Source organism: Microchirus variegatus (assembly GCF_963457635.1).
Source record: "Microchirus variegatus genome assembly, chromosome: 9".
Taxonomy (NCBI): domain Eukaryota; kingdom Metazoa; phylum Chordata; class Actinopteri; order Pleuronectiformes; family Soleidae; genus Microchirus; species Microchirus variegatus.
The window spans coordinates 13669259-13694138 of record NC_139810.1 but is presented as its reverse complement, the minus strand read 5'-3'; the positions used below and the strand labels follow the sequence as shown (position 1 = coordinate 13694138).

At 39.1% G+C, this 24880-nt stretch overlaps 1 protein-coding gene across 1 annotated transcript in view; it reads right to left on the bottom strand.

Moving 5' to 3' along the window:
• The window catches only part of mtor (mechanistic target of rapamycin kinase), a 78168-nt gene that overhangs the window by 12317 nt on the left and 40971 nt on the right, over window positions 1–24880 (bottom strand). Inside the window, exons 29-45 of the mRNA XM_083895120.1 lie at window positions 24769–24844; window positions 22754–22893; window positions 19344–19444; window positions 18634–18749; window positions 15990–16067; window positions 15222–15329; window positions 11578–11703; window positions 10610–10741; window positions 8527–8642; window positions 3997–4114; window positions 3249–3446; window positions 2566–2666; window positions 2289–2385; window positions 1783–1881; window positions 1531–1653; window positions 1239–1421; window positions 554–688 (exon numbers count right to left, since the gene is read on the bottom strand). Of these exons, the coding sequence (XP_083751246.1) occupies window positions 554–688; window positions 1239–1421; window positions 1531–1653; window positions 1783–1881; window positions 2289–2385; window positions 2566–2666; window positions 3249–3446; window positions 3997–4114; window positions 8527–8642; window positions 10610–10741; window positions 11578–11703; window positions 15222–15329; window positions 15990–16067; window positions 18634–18749; window positions 19344–19444; window positions 22754–22893; window positions 24769–24844 (2047 nt within the window). The remainder of the gene's footprint in view (window positions 1–553; window positions 689–1238; window positions 1422–1530; window positions 1654–1782; window positions 1882–2288; window positions 2386–2565; window positions 2667–3248; window positions 3447–3996; window positions 4115–8526; window positions 8643–10609; window positions 10742–11577; window positions 11704–15221; window positions 15330–15989; window positions 16068–18633; window positions 18750–19343; window positions 19445–22753; window positions 22894–24768; window positions 24845–24880) is intronic.

Here is a 24880-nt window from a genome sequence, read left to right as displayed (position 1 = left end):
TTCACATCATTCCATCTTTCAACACTATTCTTGGCACCTTGTCTAATGATTTTGCCCAGACAAGGATAAATGAAAGAAATCCCCAGTTTCGCCATCATTATCTTCAAATAACTGATTTTGAAATAACCGTACTGGATTACCCAGTGAGCAGATCAAAGACAAAGTTAGGACAGGAGAAGCAAAAAATGTCAAATCTGATGATATTGTAATGACATAGATCTGCAGAACTGGAAAAATGTCGGCTTGAATTTCCCCAGAAGCCATAACAGATGAGCTACTTCAGTGGAGTATTTTTATTCATTCATCCTACATTAGTTAGTGTAGTTTAAATTATCTGGCACAGGTTGTTGGCTCCTTAGCCCTGTTAACATCTCCAGTAACATGCATGTTGGATGATACAATCACAAGGAAACAGCTTTAAGAACAAGTATTAATGAGCCACGAAGCTCAGGACACAATCGGTGATCTTTGCTCCTCTGGTTAAGATACCATGCTAACAGTGTTAATATAAGAAAAAGTGAATTCAGCGCAGTGGCTTCATAGTTCCGCTCACCTGTGGCAGCTGTTTGGAGATGCGTCTGAACACATGGTAGTAGAGGTCCCAGGCCTGGGTCAGATCCTTTACATTTCCAGACCGCATGTACTTTCTGCACCAGTCCTGAGCCTCCATTAAGTCCCTGCCATACGCCTGTAATCCAAAGTAACACAAACACAATGTCTGATTCAATTAAACAATTCAAAGTTATCTTCTTTTTTTTTTATATACATCATAGTATACAAGACATCAAACAGTGTTTTGCACTCGTTGTAGAGCTGTGTGCGACACATTCCCTTGCACCATTGTCTTTCTATCTATTACAAGCACGTTGACATGGGACACATCCATTATAGTTAGATTAGCAATCAGGAACGCAGAAGAAAACCTGCTGTATTGGTGGCCAAGTGAACCCTTAACCACAGTTAGTTTTAACAGTCCTCGGCAGGCAGGCAGGCAGGCAGAACTCCAGTAGTAACACCTGTAGTTTCCACTTAAGTTCAACTGCATTCCTGCAAAGGGCAGGCACTTTTAAGCACACAGGGAGAACTCTGCGTGACTCTGACCCTCCCGTGACTTTACAGGAAATAGTCCCGTGTTCATAATCCACAATTTGTAGTGACAAAAAGCCACAGCTTAATTCGAGATGTTGTACTATACAAGACTAAACTCAATATTCAACCCAGTGAAGATTGATACACACCTGGTTAAAAGAGGTCTCTTTGAGTGTCTGTGGTCCCCTTTCCATCATGGCATGTAGAGGCTCCAGCACAGCAAACATACCCTTGACATTACGTTCACCAAAGTAAAGACGCGATGCCTCTTCAAGGCCCTCATGCCACATTTCATGCCATAAGATGGCCACTCGGATGAGCTCCTCACTCACCTGGATGAAGAAAAACAAATGTCAGACTTTGCGCTTACATTTCATGTGTTAAAACAAATCTGCATTGCTTTTCTAGTATTAGTGAATTAAATGATTTAAATGTATCTACCATCATGGCTTGCTGAACCAAGGTATTACAGTGTTCACACATGTTCTTCAGGATTTTGTTAGCAGCATTGTGGCGCGCTGTGGTGGTGGACTTCGAAGCCACAGTCAGCGGGTAGATCAAAGCCTGGAGGGGAACAGAGAAGAATCCTGGTCACTGATGGTACTGCTAATTTTATAGATACCAATAAAAGTGGGCTTTTGGTTCTGTTTTATATTGTAAAAACAACATTTGCAGAAGTGTGAGCAGATGTACCTGGGGATGATATCGTCCTATGTCTGTTAGCAGCTGGTGGATGAGGCGTCCCACAAGAGCTCGAGGGGTATCAATTCGAGCTATGAGCTGAGGGATGACCTGGACAGGCAGAGAAAATAAAATGAAAACTCATGTACAGCACATGTCTGTGAAGGTTCGCAGGCATCCAAGTAATCGCATCTTCAGGCATACAGATAAAGGAAATTAGAATGGCTTGAATTTGTTGACCTCTTAACCAAGTAAGGTGAAATGCATTCTGTGAAGACTATAAGTTAGAGCTAATTGAACTATTATTGGGGACACCGTAAATTAAGGGGAGAAGCACTACTGAATGAAATATGAATTATAGCACTGGCAAAATAATTACTCAAAGCAGCAGGTACTGACAATACTGTATTTGTTTTATCTTACCAACATGTTCTCACTTCTAGAATAATTTAATTATCATACTTCCTTTTTTTATATTAAAGCTAGCTCTAAATGACTTTTGTGTTTGCATGCATTACCTGCAGCCAGGTGTCGATTTGAATGGTCTTGATGCCTTCCACCAGGGCTTCATTCACTTCAGGCCAATGACCATAGTCAAACCAAAGAGTCAGGACCCTGAATTGTAAGATATACCAAACATTTAAAACATTTTTTTTAAGGGCTCATTAAAAATGATGAAATAGTGCAATCACAATTAACCACTAGAGGTCCTCCTACCCCAGCATGAGTGTCCATGAATTGCTGTTTGCTTGCTGGGACCACTTGTCTAGTAAGTGTTATAGTCATTTAACTCACCTGAGTGTGTCTTGCAGGTTATTGCCTCTGGACAGGGAAATTGAGCGGAAGAAACCTTGAACCGCAGGAACTGTATATAGCAGCAGTGTCTTTGAGAGGTCCTGTGGAAGGATATACTGCTTTCAGTGCATGGGAAAAAAGTAATACGCTGTGTTAAAGAGCACACTGACACAATATTTTAAAGCAAAGATATGTGTAATTGAACCTTTACTGGGGACTGTGAATATTAAGGGATCTGAAAAGTAAACTACCATGTATGCCTTCTACATATGCAGAGTCTAATTAGCACAATTATACAAGCTTTAAAAGAGTACATTGCTAGAGTGAGCCTAAACAAAGCAAAGCTGTTACAGACTGTAGTTAAGATGTATACTATAAACTTCATTTTTAAAGATTGGATGGCTTGGATTAGCTGACAAGTCAAGGTTTATTATATAGCACTTTAAAAAAGAAACAGTGTAGCACAGAGCTACCGTACTTTGTAAAAACAAAGGGTTAGATCTGGAAAAATTAGATAAAAAAAGGAAGAAAATACTTGTTTGAAAGCAATGTGAGCTAATGTGAGGCAGAAGACTTAAGAGCGGCAGCAATGAAGAAAGCCATGTCAACTTTGATTTTTAAATGAGTGCTGTTTAGTTTAGTAGTGTAGTAGAAAAAGGAAGCTGAACCACTGCGACTCTCACCTCATTGACCTTTTTCTGGCCCGGTGAGGGCAGAGGGCTGTGGTCAGTGCTGTCCACCTCACTGTCACTGTTGCTGGCTTCACTATTAGCACTGGCACCACTGGCGTGTCGCAGTTTCTTCTTCTCATCGCGTCCTTGGTTCTGGTGTTTGTAGTGAAGCACCGCCTCGAAGTTCATCACCGCCCACGCATGCCAGGCCTGTCGAAGGATGGCACAAACAGGGTGAAACTGGATTTCTAAGAGGTGGTGATTAGAAATGAATCTCAACGTTTTGTTCATGATGCAATTTTCCAGTTTACTAAAGGGACAGATATTGCTACCAGGAGATTGTATATTTTTCTGATCCAAACATATGACTTTAATGTTTGCTCTCTTATGCAGCCAGATACAAAAGACTCTGAAGCTGAAGGGAGTTGCTAAGGGTGGATGGGAAGAGGGGTAGTTGGACACAGTCACATCTTTGGCAAGAAAAATAAAATACTCTCAGCTGTTCCATCACCTCACGTTGATGCATCTGAAGAAGGACCACAGTATAAAGAACAAAATAAATGAGCTGTGCACAAGACCAAAAAAAAGATACAAATAGTCTCATGGCATGTTTAAGTAAAAGGTAATAAAATGGGGTCTGGAGTTTTCCTTATGGCAGATCAACGTAAGGGAAACCCTCTGCCGACACAGCTGGGATTTTACTGTGACCAGAGAGAAGAGGTTAAGGGTGAAAGGTTACAGTTGAAAGAGAGGAGCTGACCTTGTACCAGTTGCGGTCGTGCTCAGTAGAATGGCTGTAATACTGCAAAACCTTGGGGATGGTGCTCTCGTTGATTCCCTGAAGACTAAGTTGCCACTCACCCAACTTCAGGAAACACCTACAAGAAGGAAAAGGAGATATAGTTAAGTAAAGAGTGACATTTTTATCTAATATTACTACTGAATTGCTATACTGCTACTTTTCTTAGATCATTTTAATTTCATGTGGAAAACATGTTGCACAGACAGTACACTGATTTGTAATAATGAGAATGTCTGATATTGCACCACTTAGGTTTGAGTGAGTACAATCCAATACTCCATATTAGAAACTATATGGGATTTAATGGGAATTTCGGGGAACTAACTGGGAATAAGTCATAAGTCATAAGAAAACATCCATGCAAAATGATACAATCGCGGAAATGGGTCGAGACCGACAGATATCCAATTCCCTAGTAAGAGCCAACCTTAAATTTTGAAAATACTCAGTTTATTCCCGTAAATTACAGTTTATTCCCTGAAATTCATGATAAAAATTCACAGCATTTTGCAACCCCAATCACTAGTGATCTAAGCAGTTCAAGCAGCTAGCTTGGTATTTTCTGCACATATATGATAAGAAAGGTTAGGAGAGAAGCATTTATCATCAACTGCTGTAGGATTTGATGTTTTCCATGAAGCATATTACACATGAAGTCACATGAAGATTTGACACTCCTAGAATTTTCAATGGGTACATGTCTTTCAGAAACCTTACCAACTGAAACTTAGAGCCAAAATGAATACAATGCCAAAGTGTCCTGTATTTAACAATTGCTGCCACTGTTCAACATGCAGCTGCTCTGTGAAAGTCACATCATTGTACGTACATGGATACGCTGGAAACCACTAAAAATACCTTGGTTGTACGTAGGAAAACAGTAAAAGTTAGTGTAGCTAGGGACATAGTCTGTCATTCATTCAATTCAATTGGTTAACAGACGCTCACTGGATTGTCAACCAATTGACGTGACTTTGCGACTACATTAATAAGAGGAAAACTATTCCAAGCCACACATAAAATCATTATGCGTTTATAATCATTCTCATATTTTCAGTACTTACAAAGAATTGGTTGTTACATACAGTTAGAAGACTTGAAAATCATTCCAACATTTAAGCCACAACAGTGGGGTATTTTTTGGTCTGATTAAAGATTCTGGAATCCCATCTGGAGAGTTTCAATTATTTAAACCACTTTTTGTACTATTTTTATTTAACCCTGCAGTGAGCTCTGTGGCATCCCAGAGGAGGATTTAACTCTATCCATCACAGAAGTGCAGATGCTAAGAGGCCCATAGTAGTTCTAGTTGTAGTTGGTGTGACCAAAGCAGATATTTCATGTACATCTGCACGACACTTAGAAACTGAAAAGCACTGTATTTTCGAACCCATCCGTCAGCAGTTTTAACACTGTTTGCGGAGCATAAATAATCTTTTAAGATTACGTCATTTCTTTTGAGTGCTTTTCCATGTGAACGTAAAATGTGGGTTCAGCCCAACTAAACCAAATATTTTCTCTAAGTGGTTAACAGGTTGAGGTTAGGGAAAAGAAGCGGGAGTGAGTGTATGGGGACACTGGAACAACCTCTTTATTTAAACATGAGACTCCAGGCTTACGAGCAATTGGTATTGTACTAGTGAAATAACACAGAGTTCTTGAGAGAGAGTGTAGGCATCCATGTGACTGCGTGAATGTGTGTCTCTGACTGAGGGTTCCAGGTGTGCTCCATACCACATAGTCAACCTGTTTTCATGAAAGTGTGTCAGCACGTCTGGAGAGAAGCAGTCCTGTCTGACATTATACAGGTGTTCTCCCTAACATGCATTCCTCTAACAGCCAGAGTCACTGTCTGGAAGATGCACAAGTGAAGAAAAGCCCCTTTGGCCTGTTGTCATGCACGTGTGTTGTCATGTATGATTTATGGAAACGGGAGGGTGCACATTACTGGTGTATGTTGTGCATGCAGGACCAGATGAGTCTACTGTATGATTTACTGTAACCATTTGCACGTTTTGCTTGTTTTGAGTTGTCTGACCATGATGCAGTGCAGTCAAAATACCCTCAAAAGTATTAGTTCTTTTTTCCTGTGCTGGCAAGTCAGTGACACTCAAACCCGACGGAGAAAGCCTTCACCTCAAATATTTTGATGAACCACAAGAGAACGAAAACAACTTTAATACTTTGAATTCATTCCCAGCACCTTTGGGACATTCTAAACTTTCCATTTCGTAATTCTCTAAATTGGCATCTGAAAACACATGATAATTATTTAAATGTCTTGTTTTTTTCTTCTCTACAATCTGGTGTTTTGTTGAAAACCTTTTGAGCAGACTCCATGCTGCATTTTTTCTCACGCTGATGTGAGATAGTATTTCAGGAAAGCTGATTAAGATCCCACTGATTCCACCCAGTGGGAAAGGAGACACCTGGTGAAACCTGTAAGCAAGGTGCCATGTGCTATGGGATGAGTAGCTTGTATAGGACAAATTGCCAAGAAGGATTATTTTTATTACGTAGTCTGGGGTGAGACTTTCAGACAACCTGGCCAGCTTTGAAAAATACCACAGGATGCCAAGGGACTAATAAAAGGTGTTATGACAGATTGAGTCGTGATCATGGAAAAGACGCAGGCTGCACTGTATCTGACCCTGTGTGTTTAGAACATGAAGGCAGAAAAATACATGGTTACTTTTTCCTTAGTTTATATTTTGTTTTGTTTTTTTTCTCCATTTTGCTGAAGTGGGTGTTTGAAGGTCAAAAAAGTATTTCACCACCACTGAACCACAACTAAACACATTATACACTGGCACTGCCATTGAGGAATTGGACTAAGTGTTGATAAATTTCATTTCAACAGCTACAGTACGCCAATAACCAATGCAATGAAATCTGTTGGATCTGCGCTTTCATCTGAGGAGACAGAACATGAATTTTCTTGGAGCATGTGATTACTTCAGTGCACCATCTTAGTATTATAGGTTTTCTTAGGAAATGATAAATGCCTACAAGGAACATATCAACTCAATTATGAGTAACAGGTTAAGTAATGATATGTTAAATACAGCATTCCAGCTTAAGCACGCCACACTTCTTGACAATTTTATAACAATTATAAATTTCTCCTATCCGGAAGCAAGTTCAACTCAACATTTAGGAATGTACATGCATTGTTTACACCATTTGCAGTAGTGAGTCAGTATTGAGTCAATAGTGACTCGGGAGTGAGTCAAGATTTAGCAATCATCATATTTAGTATTACCGAATCTATTTTTAGAAGAAATCTTTTTTAGGTTTTTTGCTTTTGTTCAAATGACTCATTTAAATAAAGTGTCCAGTTCCTGGAGACAATTAGAGTCCTCTGAGGCCAGTCATTATCTTATAATTCTGAGACTTGCTCGATGTTAAGCCCATACAGGAAGCAAGGCTGTAGCTTTGCATAAAATTTTCCAGGTTCACATTCCACCTGAAGAGCCTCGATGTGGGAGGTCCTGTCTTCAGAGAATGCTACAGTGCTGTTGGCAAAAATGAGGCCTGAAAAACAAACTAAAAATTATGATCACTTTGCCGTTATTTATATATTTACAAAAGAACACTTACCATTTTTTTACACTATGCATCGTGGTGTGATCACACACATGTCCATATAATTTCATTCTGTTTATCAAAATCTGCATCTATAATGGATTATACTTATTTAGTTTTGTAGGATATAGTATATGTAAATACATTTGGTAAACCTTGGCCTCCATGCCTTAAGTCAGTGATTAAGGTTTGTAAGTGCCTTGAAATTTACCAATTTAAAAATGAAATGCTTTAAAAAATAGCTTGGAACTCAATGTGCCTTTGATAGAGATTACAAAATGTTTTAGGGGTGTTGGGATTTGGATAAAAGTTACTTAAGTTAGAGTTTTGATTTGTTTAGCAGTAAAAATATTTTATAATGTTTATTATATTTTGGAATTTATTTCAATCCAATTATAGAAAATGTTGTTTTAAATTACATCAGTCAATTGTGCCTTTACTTAACTAAAGTTACCACTTCACAGACTCATAATAGTTGTGGTAATGACAGCAAAGACATTTAAGAAAATGTAATTGTGTATTTTGTTATAATTAGCATATGAATTCTGAAGTTGCGGCAAACAAACACAGACAAACAAACAACCATAGTACTGTTAACTGCTGTTAACTGTGCAGAAGGCATAATTAAATGCATGTGGATATTTCATATCTACCACAATCCAACCTTAATATGTATATAATCTTAGTAGGGAAAAAATAGGTGAGGGATATAGACAGTGGGATGGTGAGCCAGCACGCACAATAAACCCAGACACCGAAGCAGCTAAACGGAGTCAAGACATCATTCATTTTATCGTTCCCACCTGTGCTTTTCCTACGGTGACATGTCAAATCCTCCTGTGTGAAACAAGCTCATTATATGACAAAGTGCTGCTACTGTGTTTCCACAGAGGAGAGACAGACCTTGCCATTAGTTTGTGGACCTCCTGCTTGTGCTGTTGGTCCTCGGCTGCTATGGCGTGCTGGGCCTGCTGCTGCATCCCTTGCACAAAGTGCTGCATATGCTGGAAGGCATCGATCTGGAGAGGTAAAAAAATTAAAAAATTGCAGGTAAGGGCTTAATGTCAGTCAGAGAAAATGTTTTCTCTGTGGTGCTTTGTCACTCTTACATTGAGGAAGGTGACAACATTGAATCAGAAAACTTTTTTTGTAAGACTTGGCCTGTATTTGTACAGTCATTCTCTGACAAAGAGGTATTGTGGTGATCACATCTATGTGTAATGCAGGGCTGCACAAAAACTCCACAGTTTGGTCGACTATGATGTAGACATGTCCGTACTACATGCACTGCTCCTATATATTGGGCATATTCACTCTTATTAACATGACAAAAGCTCTAGACTGTGTCGCTTCACATCATTTCTTTTTTACCTCCTTTTAATGAACCTCGCGGGATGTTCACATGTATCACACGTAAGTTAAATAAGTTCTTTAAGTTCATTTAAATCTAAACCCAAAAGACGAGCCACTGATACCCAGTGTTCTGTCAATAGCGCTGACATTCTGACAATTGGAGCAATGCACAAGAAACAATGGATTGGTCCTTTCCTGTAAGTACATATCTGTGTATTGCGTACATGTTTATGTGTTTAAATTCTGATATAAACATCTGTGCAGCTGGCCATGACAAAAGCTCACACTTACCTCAGTCCCCTAATGAGACCTGTACTCTGGAACATTATTCAACACCTGGTAATAAATGTGGGGGTGTTTATGCAAGTCTGGGGGATGTATGTGCTGTATGTTTGTGTGTGTGTGTGTGTGTGTAGGTGGTTGGGAAGTGTGGGTAGTCGCGAACACAAAGTGTGAATACCTACAGTAAAATGCTAGGTCATAAGTGCAGAAAGTTGACATGATGTCCATGCTGTGTCCACAGGACCACAGAGAGAAGAAACTGTTCTAAACAAATGTGAAGCTCAATCTATCCACTGTCACCATGGATACAAGGTATCAATAACATGAATCTAAATGGACCAATACAACTGATTTTACTGAAATCTGACTCAACAGAAATCACAATAATAAATGCAAATGGAACCAAATCCAGGAATCTGAAACACTGATACAGTCACTGAGGAACACCTGCATATATTACGAATCACAACACTGTCCAAGATTACATATTTTAAAATTCAGTGGAATGAACAAACTCATAACATATATTAACATTTTGGGATTTTCCCACCACAGTCATCATCCATATTGGCTGTTTTCAAGTAGTTATTAATCACCATCCAAACTCTCTCTGCCAAATCACATCTCACGTTACTTTATCATCAGTAACATAAAAGCATACCTGACACGCATGATTTTATTCATGGAGAAAAATTACAGGCCTATTTGGAGGGGAAAATTGCACAACACCTTGAACCCCTTGGCCAGTTACCTGCATACACAATGATTTACTTGTTATAGGAATTTACAAAACAATATAACAGCCAATGTTCACTGAATAAGGAGCAGGCATATACTTTTATCTTCTTTTTTGGTCTCTACCAACAGGAAAATATTTGTCTCTTTGCCTACTAACTCACTCACAATATTATACTGACAGAAAGCTACAGAAACGAGCTTGAGCTGCAGAGACTTGTGACAATCCTCTGTAGATTCATCACAAGGAGGCAATAGCTTCTACATTGTTTTTACATTATAAGATACACTGTTCAAAAATAATAACCCAAAGTACAGTGATCCTGGAGGTTGTTTTTTTTAAATGTGACACTGTGGGTACACTGTTTTCAGCTTTATTGTATTTATTTTTCTCTCTTTGGAGTTCCCTCAGGTCTAACATTTGTTTTCCTCTGTAGGAGCGGGACACCTGGAATACACTGGTTTAAAAAGCTGAGAACAGCTTTTTTACATTTTATAACTTTCAATTACTTTTTAGAGATTCAGTCTGATGCTGGTGCTTTTGTTTCTAATTTTACCAATCAAAATGCATTAATTCCAAAACTGAAAACCAGTAACAATGTTTTTTTGCTCCTACCTTACGGGTACTCTTCCACATGTACTTCATATAAGCGTAGGTGACGTGTGGGTGTGCTGTGGGCAGTGGGTGATCGAGTTGCTTGGAGGGGTCAACACCAAGAAGGAGCACCAGGGTCTTATGGGCCAGGGCCTGAAGGAAAGAAATGTGCAACAAAGGTTAAAGGGCAAGGTAGTGATCAGAATGGTTTTAGTTCAAGAGGCTTGCAGATGGCAAACAAAATACAGAGCTCGATTATTACTTTTTTTATATTTCTTTAAGTAACAGAATAAAAGTAACAATAATATAGTCAAATAATAGACACACATAAAGTACCGCAGATAATGACACAACAGAAAGAGGAGTAAGACAAAAACCTCACTATTGCCACTCCACAATGTATATATTGTAAGTTTCAGTGGGGTCATTTTTCCAGCTTCTTGTAATCACGGTGTATTGGTGATTCTGTCATCCTGTGTGCATGCCTGTGCTTAAATACAACAAGAGATTGTTGAACAGAAAACTGGCCAATTCACTGCCACTCCTTGCAATCAATTACAATAACAGTGGGCTAAAAAAAGAAAAGGGATTGCAGGAAAGGAAAATTGCACCACATGAATTGAGAAGATATTCCAGTTCAGGTTTCAAAACAGTGTGATTGAGAGCGCTTAGCTACTTTCATCGGTGCCAACCGAAAACAGGTTGAGGTTAAGTTCAATTTCATGGCTGGAATTCATTATTGCACTTAACTCTGTCAAAACTCGACTCGAATTTTCCATTTGACATTACTTATAGGATCTGATTTATTCCTCCTGGGTATGGTGGGATAATAGTTATAATTATAGTATATACATAATATGTATACTATAGTCACTATGGGTCATTATGATGTACCGTTATCGTTTTGATTGTTTGTGTTCAGTGTTGTAGTGGTACATTTGTACTGAGGATTTACTCTTTGCTTTTAAGGTTTCATTAAATGTACAAACCAGGCGTCCACTCTTGCCACAGAGGCTGGCATACTTCAGCCACGTTCTCATGTCCTCATGGGGGCTGATGACCAGTGACCGGACCATCAGGATCCTCTGCCAGTCCTCGACAATACGTTGACAACCCTGAAGAGAATAACACAAAAAAATGGAGGGACATAAAGGTTAAATTCTTAATTTTTTTCTTGCTTTGTTCAAAGAGAGGCCCACACGAGTTAAACTCAAGAGAAAGAGCACATGTGGAGGTACCATTAAGACCAGTGGTCCCTGTCTTCAACGTGGATACACGTGACTACAGGTTCACTCTTCAGAAAAAAGGGGGGGAAGGCCACACTCAAACACGCATAGGTCATTTTGAATACATCTGTAAAGACCATTAGCTGAGATTCTCTTTTAAATATTCTCTCAACCCCAACCTCACTCTCATGTTCAATGTATCATATTATACAACACAGAGGCAGGCAGAAAAAACACTGGAATGATCCAACTCTGATTTTATTATTGAATTATGTTCTCCTTAAAAGTTGAATTTAAGATCTTACTCAATGTCCTCAATCTACAAGAAGAACAAATAGCTTTAAGGATAAGCCATTCCTCCATTATCATCAGATATAGTAGTTTCCTACTCCTTTTTCTTCCCCTCTAAGTTGTTCAGATGGCAAAATTATGTCCAGGCAAATCTTTCCGTAAGCTGGTGAAAGCTGATGCTGGAAAAAATTACTTCAGTCTCTAAAATATACTTAACATGACAGGATAAGGGGCTGAGCACAGGAAACCTCTAACCTGCATGTGGTATCCCTACGCATTGGCAATACCTATCGAACTGTTCCACATCAATTAATTCACTTCAGGATGGACTTATTCCATGTCCCAGATTCCATCAGCACCATTGTTTCCAATGACTTCAAAGACCACCAGATGTGTTTCACACTCCAGGATGTTACAATAAAATGGCAGGAGTGGGAATCACCAGGGGCTGCTCTTTCTCCCTTATGTTACTTGTAGCAGCCCTGGATCAGACCACCCCCCCACCCCCCGAGGGGTAAAAACACAGATAGGACAGAAGCTTCTGTCTCTCAGATGATACATAATAATAATAATAATAATACTGATGTCAGTTATCCTGCAGATGTAAGGATAGCCCCCAACCAAAGCCTGCTGAAGTGGCGGAGTTGACAAATACAGGATAGAAACGATGCAAAATGACCAAATGTAGACTACTTTGAAGGGTTATCTCTTGCGTCAACTGTGAAATATATTTTTAAAAATAAGGAAATAAGGGAAATATATGAATATGAACATGTATGCAGACCTTCATTGAACTGAGGTTTTCCACTGCTTTTGCATAATCAAAATTGTCCAATTACTTGCAATTCACATTAGGGTTGTCACATTTTCCAAAAATGAAGTTTGAATAAATGTTATTCAAACAACCCCTAATTCGTTCAAATTGATTTGAATATGAATATTTAATTATTGATGGAATTACTTGGCACTTTTCCCCCACAGTACATTTCAGCCTTTGACTTTTTTACCGGCCAAATTCATATCACAACAGCCAAAAGCCGACATATACCGGCTAACGTAAACCCTGCTGCCACTTCAGCACCTCCCGTGCCAGACTGCAACATATTGGGCTGTCAGGGTGCAAAATTAAGCTGATTCAGGGACATTACAGATGGCAGCATGACTGGGTCCTAAGGGAGCCGAATAAAGATGTGGATACTTTTAGATAAGCTGAAAATAATAGCAAACACACGGCCAAAAAATCACCTCGTCCACTTCTTTGGGCCTGCAAGAGTGCAGATAACACCACCTTTCAAGTCTTTTTCAGAGTCTTTTGTCAGGGAATGGATTGAAGCAAATCGTTGACATCAGCAATCAACTACACTTCCCTACTGAGACGGCCTTGACGCCACTCAGGCTGAGCAAAGTGTTTGGTCTGCTGTCGCTAAAAAAGCACTAACTCACTAACCTTACCATTTGTTGGGAGTAAGGAATGCATGCTTCCTTCAAGCGCAAGAGAGCACAATAGTCACAACTGGTCACTGAAAGCTGGGAGGCATGTTGGCCGACAATCATCTGTCAGGGTTTTATCAGCACATTAACACCATTGCTGTATAGGATGGATTTGTATCCGGGTTTCCACAGAGCATCAAAACCCAAAGAAGAAAAAAAGCCAATAAGAAAGGTTCATTCTAGCTTTGTCACCAAGAGTCGATCCAGGGCTTGACAATGTAAATGAACAGGGGTCCCCAGGAGAAGACCCTAGAGAGCTATACATGGGACTCTAGAAGACACAACATGCACAAATGTCTATAGCAGGTAAAAACATTTACACACCAACAATGGGTTGCAGTTTTTCAATGCACCTTTCACCATACCGCAAATGTCTTTGATGAGGAAAAAAAGAAAGGGTAAAGGAATGGAACAGAGACTCCTTGGCAGATGTCTGAGGTCAGGCACTAATAAATCACTATAGAAGAAACGTGTCAAGTATTGCAGACTCAACTTTGGTGCTGCCATTACGGGCCCCGACTGTTTGCTCAGTAAGAGCCCTCCTGATCCCAAATACCCCCTCGAAGCAACCTTCATCTTTTATGAATGGAAACGGCCAAGATGATCAAGAGTATCTTCATTTTACTGCACGTGAGTGCATGCGTGTATGTGTGAATACCTTCGTTTGAATTCAGTGCTATATTCAACATACAATGCAAAAAGTTTTTGTGTTTTTTCGAGATAATGATTTTCAAAAGTGTCAGTAACGTGTGAGAAGGAGATGATGAATGCTGACATGGACTGAAAGTATTAAATTAAGTTTTAAAAGGAACGTATAATACAGAGCGATAGCAGATCAAAAGTTTTCCATTCATCTGTCTGTCCTTTAAAATAATCACATTTGATTTAGCTGTAAAATGGCCAACATGGAAAAGATGAACTTGCACAGTATTATCGTAGATCAGATGATATTTATCTCAATTTCCAAAGCCTTGGCTGAGGGCAAATATTTCCAAACCACTTGTGGATTTGTGGTTCTTCAACATGTCCTCCTGTCTCATTTGACGACATATATAACTCTGTAGTTCACAATTAATAAATATAATAACAGTAATCATAATCAGTCCTGGGAAGCATACAGTCTGGTTGAATTAACACATTGGGTTGCATGAAATGAGACATTTTTTTCCTTCTCGATTATTCAAACAAAGGTCAAACCATTACCATAACAAGTTTGATCAGGAAAATGTCAGTTCTAACCCAGGACAATTAACAAGTCAGTTATGTGCCAACTCTGGTCATAACTGTGGATGCAACTGCATTTATAAGACTGTGATTGCTTGGAGGATTGATTATTCTTATACTAACCAACACACTCCTCAACTCTTTACAAAATTTCCTTTGAAATGACTTGCACATTTTTAAATAAACATTAACAGTAATAACAGCAGGAACCTACTTGATGGCTACAGAGGTATTTGCATACGTCTTCAATTGTGCATATGGTGTATGGTTTGTAATATTCCCATTTATTAACAGCAGCTTTTCAAACATCTGCTTTACATTGCAATAGTTGTTGCACACGTGAGTGTGTGTGTGTCTCTGTGACTGTGTGTGTGTGTCCATATATCAAGTGCAGTATTTACCTGAAGCCTCTCCCACCATGTTTCCCTGATGATGTCCCGTCTCTCTGGTACCAGTTTATACTGGATCACCTCCTCTAGCTCAGATAGCATCTGGCAAGATACCATGGCCTGGAAAAAGGATGCATTCAATGTTAAATTCTGATCAAACAAAGTCCCTCCTGTGCAACATAGTATCATCAAAGGTAATTATTAATCAAAACTTGTGAGTGAATGCATCAAACAACCCACCAGACCTTCCTTTGAGGTTTCAGTGTTAAGAAGTCTATCAGCTTCTTTGGATGAATTTGGTTATATCCAACATTTGAAGCAACACCCGAAATCAAGATGCATACTGACATGGGACTGCTGTCAGTCTTCATTATGGACAGAGAAAATGGACAAAATCAATTTCGATCTATTCGGTCTGCCGTTTATGTCGAGTTTGCCATGTTGATTTTGGGTTTGATTTGTCTCCGTTTGTCATCGGGATTGTTTTCTGTGGTTATTTGTAAAACAAAGAATTTGATTGTTTTGTATGATAATTGGAAAATTACAAAAAAAAAAAAAAACAATTTCGATCATTTGGAGTTCCAATGACAAAAAAAAAATGTGTACTGCTGTTCCCAGGAGTCATCTTTTGATTCATAAATATAAATGGATATTTTTTATGACTGTACAGACTTAACACTTGGTAAATCATAACTTTCTTGCTGTGACAACACCTAGCACAAAAATGCTATGAAAATTGAGACTGAAGACAGAGGTTGAATATTTGAATGGAAAGCTTACCCCATAGGCTCGACTGTAGCTTTCTCCAGCCATGGCTGTCAGCTCAGCATCCAGAAGGTCTCTGGCTTTGTCAATACACTAAATAAAAACACAACACAATTTGTGTTCACACATAAATACGATTTCTCTACATAATTCTTTAACTGACCCAAGTGCTGCAAATATTTATCTGTTTCGTCTTAATCAGTGAATTTGTTCCTGAATTCACTTATTATAAGGAACACAATTTTACCAATGATTTGACTCAGTTACCTCCTCACAGTTCTGTAACTCATTAGTTAAACGAACAAACAAAACTAATGGGCTGTTCTCAGTACTGTCTTGTAAGCATGGCCCTTTAAATGCAACATGACATTCTAAAAACTCCTTGCATGAGGACAAGTAAGCCTGGAATAAAACCCTGGCAACAAACACTTTGTACAAAGAAACAGAGGCATGTTATTTCTTGCTTTTCACTTAATCACTACCATTGGTGACACATTAGCACATCTAGACTTGAGTTCTTGCTTTTATAGCAAAAATACTTTGATTCACTCCTGAGTGCCAAGTGTTTTATGTGTTAAAGTAAAGGAAGTGGTAAAAGCAACAGTGTGATGATTATGTAATTATGTCTGAAGATGTCAGAAGCATCTTTAAAAACTGGCTAAGTCTCAATGCACATTCAGAGACTAAAAAATAAGGATTCAAAATGGGGATTGTTAGCCATGGTTCCTGCCAATAAACGAAGTGAATACTGAAATATTTTAATAATGATCAACCAACTTTTAAAGCACCCTGACACACCAAAGTCATTTTTCCTACCTTCCTGTTATGTTGGGTGTATTGCTCTGTAATTCTGACTCATTTGTAACATTCCAGATTTTTCCTACACTTCATTGAATTCAAGGATGTTGCATTCATTCCAACACCTCTGACAACCCTGAGTGGTGGAAAAAAAGGAACTGAGAGGAAGACCTGATCCAATTCAGCAAAGGAGACAAACAAGGACATGAGTATCCTCATGATTTCTTGGGCTTTGACAGCCAATGTTTTAGGGAACTGTTATTTGTGGGAGGGTGAAATTAGGGAGAATGACTAAGGAAGGTCAGGATACACAGCTGTTTCAGACCCACTCCCACCAATTATTCTTTTCGTGGGGAGGGAAAGGAGAGATGGCGTGCCAAAACACCTCTTCAGGCATGCACAACAGGAGGAGGAGTTATGGGAGGGGGTTAGGACAAGGTGACAATGAGGCTACTTCTTTACAGCCTGCACTCGGTAACGGTCCTGTTTACTCCTGAATTACTGTGTTGGGGCCTCAGTGGAAATGTGCAGTCCAGACGACTCCTGATAAATGCAGTGTCTGGCTTTTGGCAGCACAAAACAAACCATGACCCAATCTACCATTCTCTTACATAAAGGTTGAACTTATGTACTTTAGATAGAGTTAAGTCTAGTGAGGTTACCTTACTGTACAGTGTGGTATGAAGGCATCAATATGACTGATTTGGTCCAGATTAACCTCAAAAGGAAACTCAAAACAAATCCCAAACATGATTGAACTCAAAGGAAGGGTTCTGGTTTGGAGAGACCATGAGACAATTTACAAATCAGAAGCATTCTCTGGGACTGAATATATCATGAATCTTGGCAAAGACACACTCTGCTTTGGCATGACTGCTATGGCTACACATAACTGCTGCAACCGACCAAATTTATCAAGCAAATAAACCTGAACATTTCACAAAGAAGAACAACAAAACTCCAAGAGAAAACATCTGGCTATTGGGGGTACAGATGGTGGAAACTGCCCTATAGAATCAAAAGTTTCAAGTTCGAGGATTACCAACCATATCCGGAAGACTCGACTGAGCTCATGTTGACATTTAAGCTCTCACCCTCACTCCATCTGCTTTTCATTTCGCTTCACCCATTGTGAGTGGCCTCATTGTCAGCAAGAGTCAAAAATCTGCTTTCTCTATTCAGCTGATGCAGAGTCCTACAGGCTACACCTGGACCCAATCTACAAATTGGAGGAAGGATGGGGCTGGGGAGGGAATAAAGGGGCACAGAGGGCACATCTCCAGGGTTTTGTGGTGAGAACAGCACATGGAGGATGAGCACAGGGAAATTGGAGGAGCAGGTGTTTTCTAGTGTCAGTGCTGGGGACAGGGTTTGTTAGACATGTGGGCATCCAGCTTGAACAGATTCATTTCCAGGGTGCATGAGCTCATCTATGATCCCCAACCTTCCTCAAAGGAGGAAAATATCATTCTGACCACCACACCAGACCTCATTGACAGGCAGACAGGAGGGCAATGGGTCTTTTGTTTGAAGATAAAAGTTGTGATTATTTATAATTTCAAGAGTTACCACACCAAAGTCCCAACACACTATAAAAGGATTGGAAACTAAGACATGTTATGTCCTGGAATAGTAGGGGATTGGAATTGTCAAGACAACATTTTTATGGTACTTTAAAGAGTGAGATTCCAATTATTTTAGTATTTCTAACAGTGATATAAAGACTAAGCAAATTCTCATGAAACACGTCTTTATAAGATTTTTTATTTATTTATTTTTTAAAGAAAGCAATTTGAATGTGTGTTGAATTGGAGGAAATATCCTCTGATGATTGTTTTTGTAAAGCGATGTTGTAACTCACCTGCTGGGCCAATGAGAAGAGGTCCTGATGCAGGGCAAGCACTGCTCTATAAAAGGCACCATCATGTGTGTCTCTTGGAATCATACATGTGTACTCCTCCATGCTGTCCCAGTGCCCTGGAGACACAGCAATCAGATAAATGCTGAGACAGGAATGAATGAAACATTTGATAATGACCGTCTAACAATCTCACTATTTAAGATTGAAGTTTTGCAGTCTGCTGCTTTGAACATGACTTCACCTCCGCTTTGGATAGTATAAAAGATTGCAAAGTGAACATTTTTGCCTCACAGGCAAAACAACAAAGGATGTTCTTTGCAGTTAGAAGACTGACAAACCAGCTGGTCGGGTAACATTTCTGGGTTTGCAATTAGCTAGAATCGTCAAAGCCACAGACCTCAGGCCTCAGAGGTTGCTTCTACACTGTGGTCCCTGTTTTTCACCACCATTACACGTTATGATATGTCAATGTTATGACTGGATACAATTCTCAGCCAGTTGTGTGAAGGAGACTTGGAAAGAGCCCTTACTGTTTTCATTTCTGCTTAATTTGAATGCACTGTTGCATTAAGCCACACAGGGGATAGCTAAATCATCCCTGAAAAAAGGCATTGTATAAAGATTTAGGGACTGTTACTAAATTGTCTGTTGCTTTGCTAAATAACCGATGGGGATAGTTCACATCTAATATGAAGTACTTGAGAGCTTACCTAGACCCCAGGCAGCAGCAGCAGCCATGCGCGCCATTTTGGCCTGGGTTTCCTCGCTTACCAGCGTCCACTCCTCACAGCACTGCTGGTGTAACTGGCCCCTGCAAGACATTAAACACAGATGGTAGAAATAGCAAAACTAGATGTGTTATCATGTTGTCCAGTAATCCAATAAACACTATTTATATATCACCTTGTCTAAAGCAGGGTTTAATCAGTACTTTTACAAGGTAAAGATCAGTGTTGACTGTGCAGAGAATAAGTGAATGTTTAATGGATGAATGGGCTATTAACAAGCCACATGATCACAGAAATACAAAAAGGGATTTCCAATACCCTTAAAACATTCTTCTCTTGGTGTAAATGTATATGCATGGGGGCTGTACAACCAATTTCTAGCTTTTTACCAAAGAAATGATGATCATACACTCTGTAAACTGAAAGACATACATCTGTATGTTAATGTGATGTCAAACAACAGGTAAAGAAGAGAACAACGCTAACTCCTGATCGACTTGACTTTAAACCCAGAGTGCAAAGTGCTGATTTAAAAACACATCCCTTATAAACATTAAATAGTTTATAAATTGGATTATACAGGAATATTGTGAAATATATTGTCCCTATTTCAATTAACATATAGTTAGTTGTAAGTAATTTATCATTACCATCAGGAGGTGGCAGTAATGCACCTCAAGTCAACTGCCATGAAACAAAATAGAAGAAGAAGAAGAATAAAACATGCAACTATGTAATGCTCGTAAAGCGTGTATATGTTGGTACTCTGCCATTTGATGATATTCTACTAACAGATGAATTATGAAACGCTTAAAGACTACAGCAGCCTTTAAAAAAGACCCATGTGGAACATGGAACTCCTTCAATAAAATAAAGGACTGAATAAGTGATTTGCAGCACAAACTCTGCCAGGTAAAGCCATCAAACATCTACCACAACAATGCAGTCATTGAAAAGCTCGCTCTACCTCCCTCTCTGTGTGTGGGATTGATTGAAATACCCATTATTACAATGACATTATGCCATTAGCCTACAGTAACCTTTATCTTTATACTAAACAGATATGAAGGCTTTTCTGATATTCAGATCCTAATGACAATACATATGAAATAACTTCGGGACCAAAATGAGAAAGAACCTGACCAGAAGTTGAGTGTGCCAACACATTATCCATAATTTGGTTCATCATTTGTTCTTAAATGTGAAAAACTTCAATCTGTGTACCATCCCACTACAATATTAGAATATATAACATATCCCAGCATGGGATCTAACCAAGACTAATTCCTCATTAACCAACATCAGTGCTGCATTGTGCAGGAGAACAAATCCATCGCATGTGTTTCACAGGCAGAATGCAAGACAGAGAGAGACAGAGAGAGGTTTGGATGGAGGTCAGCAGAGTGTAGCCATTCTCCAGCTGCCTGGCTATCTTACAACACAAAAGTACAAAACACTCTGGTACACTGTCTGGGTTATATGGGTGTCCACTCCACATCAGACAAACAAAGATGTGGAAGGAAGAGCTCGACTTATTTTATGACTCAGATCATCACCTTTCACACCTTTGGAATTTCAATTAAATAGGTAATAAAAATAGCAAGGAGAAGAGTTTTAAAGGCCCTTCACTACACAATTGGGCCACGCGTTTTCACTTCCGACAGAGGATCCCTTCTTGGGTCTTAGTGCGTGCCTACCAGTTGTGTTTGATTGACATTTCCATGCCTTCCAGTTTTCTTGTACCTGTTCAAAATCCACATGCTAATGGGTATGGTGTTGGTGTAATAGTCTGATTCCAGAGCGGGTATTTATTTGTTACAGGAAAAACACATGTGAAGCAATTTCCATTAATGATGGCTCGTGTGCATTAGATGTTCCAGTAACAGCACCCACAATATAAAGAACCCAGGACATGCTTAACATGTCGTTATCACTAACACCCATGGCTTTTCTGCCACTATGTCTTCTGTAAAACCCTTTATATGTATATGGCTTTTACATGGCCATGGCATTTCATTGTAACTCCCAACATCATGACCCAACTTCAACTTAAACAGAAGCGTGAAAATTGGAAACGTTTGTATGTATAGCGAAGGATAATTTAAACAAGCATATTAGCATTACACTACAAAAATATCTTGTGGCGCTGAATACCCGGAACTGACATTGTGGTGTTTTGCGGTAAAGATCTTGCCAAAATAGACTCTCCAAAGAATAAGTACTTGCAGGGTCTCCTTAATTTGTAGCATCTGCGTGTTTACTTACTTCAGGCTAAACATACGAATTCCTGAATTACTTCTCTTATATGTTCAACCTTGAAAGGTAATGCAATTTTCTAACATTACTTTCCATGTATTGGTCGTTTGCAAATCAACGCATGAATGTTTTTTTCAGAATTATATGTGATGTTGAGAGCAAAACCTGTACGCAAGATCTTTGAAATCCGATAAGTGAGTTAATCTGAGACACAGACTTTTATCCCCAGTACATCCTAAGAGGTCCAACTATTGTCTTAAGGGTGTAGTTTTACTGGCATTGACGTGCATATTAGTAACCTGTGTCACCATCTTTGGATTCACACACACAGATGGTCTTTAAACTGTACAGGGAACAATGTGCTCTTTCAAGTCTGATTTCCTTTGACACATGATTCAGTCAACTATGATATCATCTTTAAGCCTTATCCATTCACGGTGAACAAACATAAATACAAAACCGTGTGGAGTTCAAGAACTGTCATGTAAAATTATTTAACATCCTTCCTGTGATATGAATCATTGTTTATACATGAATGGTCGTAGAATAGCAGGTTACGTAAGCATATGAACATCTGGTTAGCTCCAGGATTCTGTGACAATTTACATATTTGGATCTTTTTAGAATCTTGTAACTTTTTTCCCATTTGAACCTCAGCTGTTGGGCAGCCCATGACCAAGTGGAAATGAACTTGGCTTGTAGTCGGAGGGTTGGCGGTTTGAGTCCCCACCAGGTAAAAAAAAAAAGAGCTGATTTACCCCTGAGCAAGGTACCCAAACCCCATGGCTGCCTGTTGCTCCTAATTCTAGGAAGGTATTTCCCCTGTGGGACTTATAAAGGATGTATTTATTTAGTGATGTTTCTCTGAGATGGCAATGCTTCCTTAGTGTTGTTGGATGCCTGCTCCTGCATTTCCTGGTAAAATTACATCAGTCACCTCAGAGAATATTTTATTTTATTTTTGTCCACTCATTAAAGGCCTAGTGACGGGACTCATTAGGGAGAGCCTGACTGCACACAATGTACACATACAAGGGCGAGTTTTAAGTGATAGAAAAGCATTACAATCAACCAATCAAAGGCCTATAGACAGCTTTGAATGAGTTTTGTAGGTTGGTAGTTTAGTAAGCACATACCATTCTCCCAGGGCCTCTAAGCAGCGCATCCTGCCCAGAATGAGCTCTGGGTCCTCTTTGTTCATGTCAATCTTTTTGTCATATGCCACCAAGGCATCCTCCCACTCATGTAGTTTCTCATACCATGTGGCTTGGATTTCCTAGTAGAAAAAAGACAACAGAGAAAAATAAACATAAAACTGGAACCATTAAAGTCCTAAAAATCAACACAATTGACAAATGAATCAGTATTTTGTCTGAGCTTTTTGTCATTCGGCCAGACCATCGTTTTTGTTTTTTGATTGTTTGACATTTAAATAAATAGTGTTTTTTTATTTTCTTTAGTTTTTAGTTCAAAGAGACTTTGGATCTCTGATCCATGTAATTTTACAAACAAACAACTTCAACATCTGGCCTTGAAACTGTGTTGATAATTATACATACTATGTAAATATATATCATACTATAAATGCACCCAATACATACACTCATAATTCTTACAACCTTTCCTCAACCTTTTCCTCCCCCAGTCGGCACAGCTTTCCAAATGGTTACCTCATAAACAACGTTCCAGGAGCTACACAGTGAAACAGTTTTTACTGAGTCTTTTCACTTTTCCCATGCTTTTACAGAGAAGCATAAATGCAGCTCACAAAGGCAAAAGGAAATACGTTTACCTTAGACGCCCTTATGGCTGGGAAACACTTTTGTCCCAACATTTGACTACAACTAACCCCTTCATAAAAACAAGTGAAAGCATTCTATTAGGAATGTTTAAGTTGTCTCTAAACACTGCCCTGTTTTTCCACCACTGACTGCAGACAGTAAGTATGTCATTAACACAGCCAAACATGGATCCGGATTTGTGACAACTGAAGATTGGGGGGAAAATGTAAAACTTGGTTTGTTAATAGATTCAACAATTGTATGTCTTTTATGTGCTAACACTCAAAACGAACCCATCTAAATTACAGCCTTGTACAATTTCTAAAGTAAAGACTAAAGCACATCCATGTGCTTTAGTCTGTGTAGTGCTTTTATATTTACTTTCTGTATGTTAAAGTGTGAATGGGCCGAAAGGTTACTTTCAAATGTAATGGGTTTAGGCAAACACAATCTTCCATTTGAATAATAAATAGTGTCTTGTTGAGCAAATGCAGAAGCCAGGGTTGAGTAGTAGACATCCAGGGTTTCAAACACAGGTCGCCACAAAATCAACACTCGCCACCACAAATGTGTTCCATTTTTTCCCTTGAGAATATGAAACAATAGGGTTTCAATATCATAGGGGATGAGCAGACATGAACAAAAATAGTGGTTAAAAAATGTTGTTTCTTCACAATGAAATACAAATGGCAGTGTCTACCATTTCAATGTAAACAACATGGCTGATATTAAAACAGTTAAGGCTGGGGCTTGCCCATCCACAGTCACTTTGAGAGTTAGAATAATTTTAAGCAACTTCACAAGAACCTTACAAATCACTCTCCATGAAGATATTCTTACAGTTTTTTGAATGTAGAAAAAAAAGCACAAATTAGCCCCAAGTATTTTCTGTAAAATGCACAACAGAGAGAAATAAAAGGTTTATGAATGTTTAAGAGAATCCAAATATCCTGTCAAACTGAAGAAAACGTCCATAACTTTGCTCCTTGCCCCAAACTACTAAACAAAACAGCAGATGTTTTTTCCACATGCTGCACATTCAGAACAGGGTGATCTGGGGGTTTGTGTCTCATATGACCCTTTCCCCATGTCCAATAGTGTGAAATTGGGGATAGAATACCCTGGGAAGACGTGAATGCAGACAAGAGACCAAATAAAACACAATACGTTATCATTCACTCTTATTATTATTCTAAATGTCTGAATGTCTGAGAATGAGTATCACACTTGGTTGAGACAAATGTCTGTGTGCTGTACATATAGCACACTTTTAGAAACATTCTACAGGGTCTTTTTCTTTCTATTGTTCCAGTCTGAATGCAACCTAAAATAAGGCTTCCTACTTTGATCGGAAGCAAATAAAGACTCACCAGCTCCCCAAAATGTTTCATGGCATACTCCAGCACCCCAGATGCAGCTTCTGGCTGCTGCAGTTTGTTGTTGATGCTGCAAGATAAGACAAAAACAAAGAGAAGCTTTCAG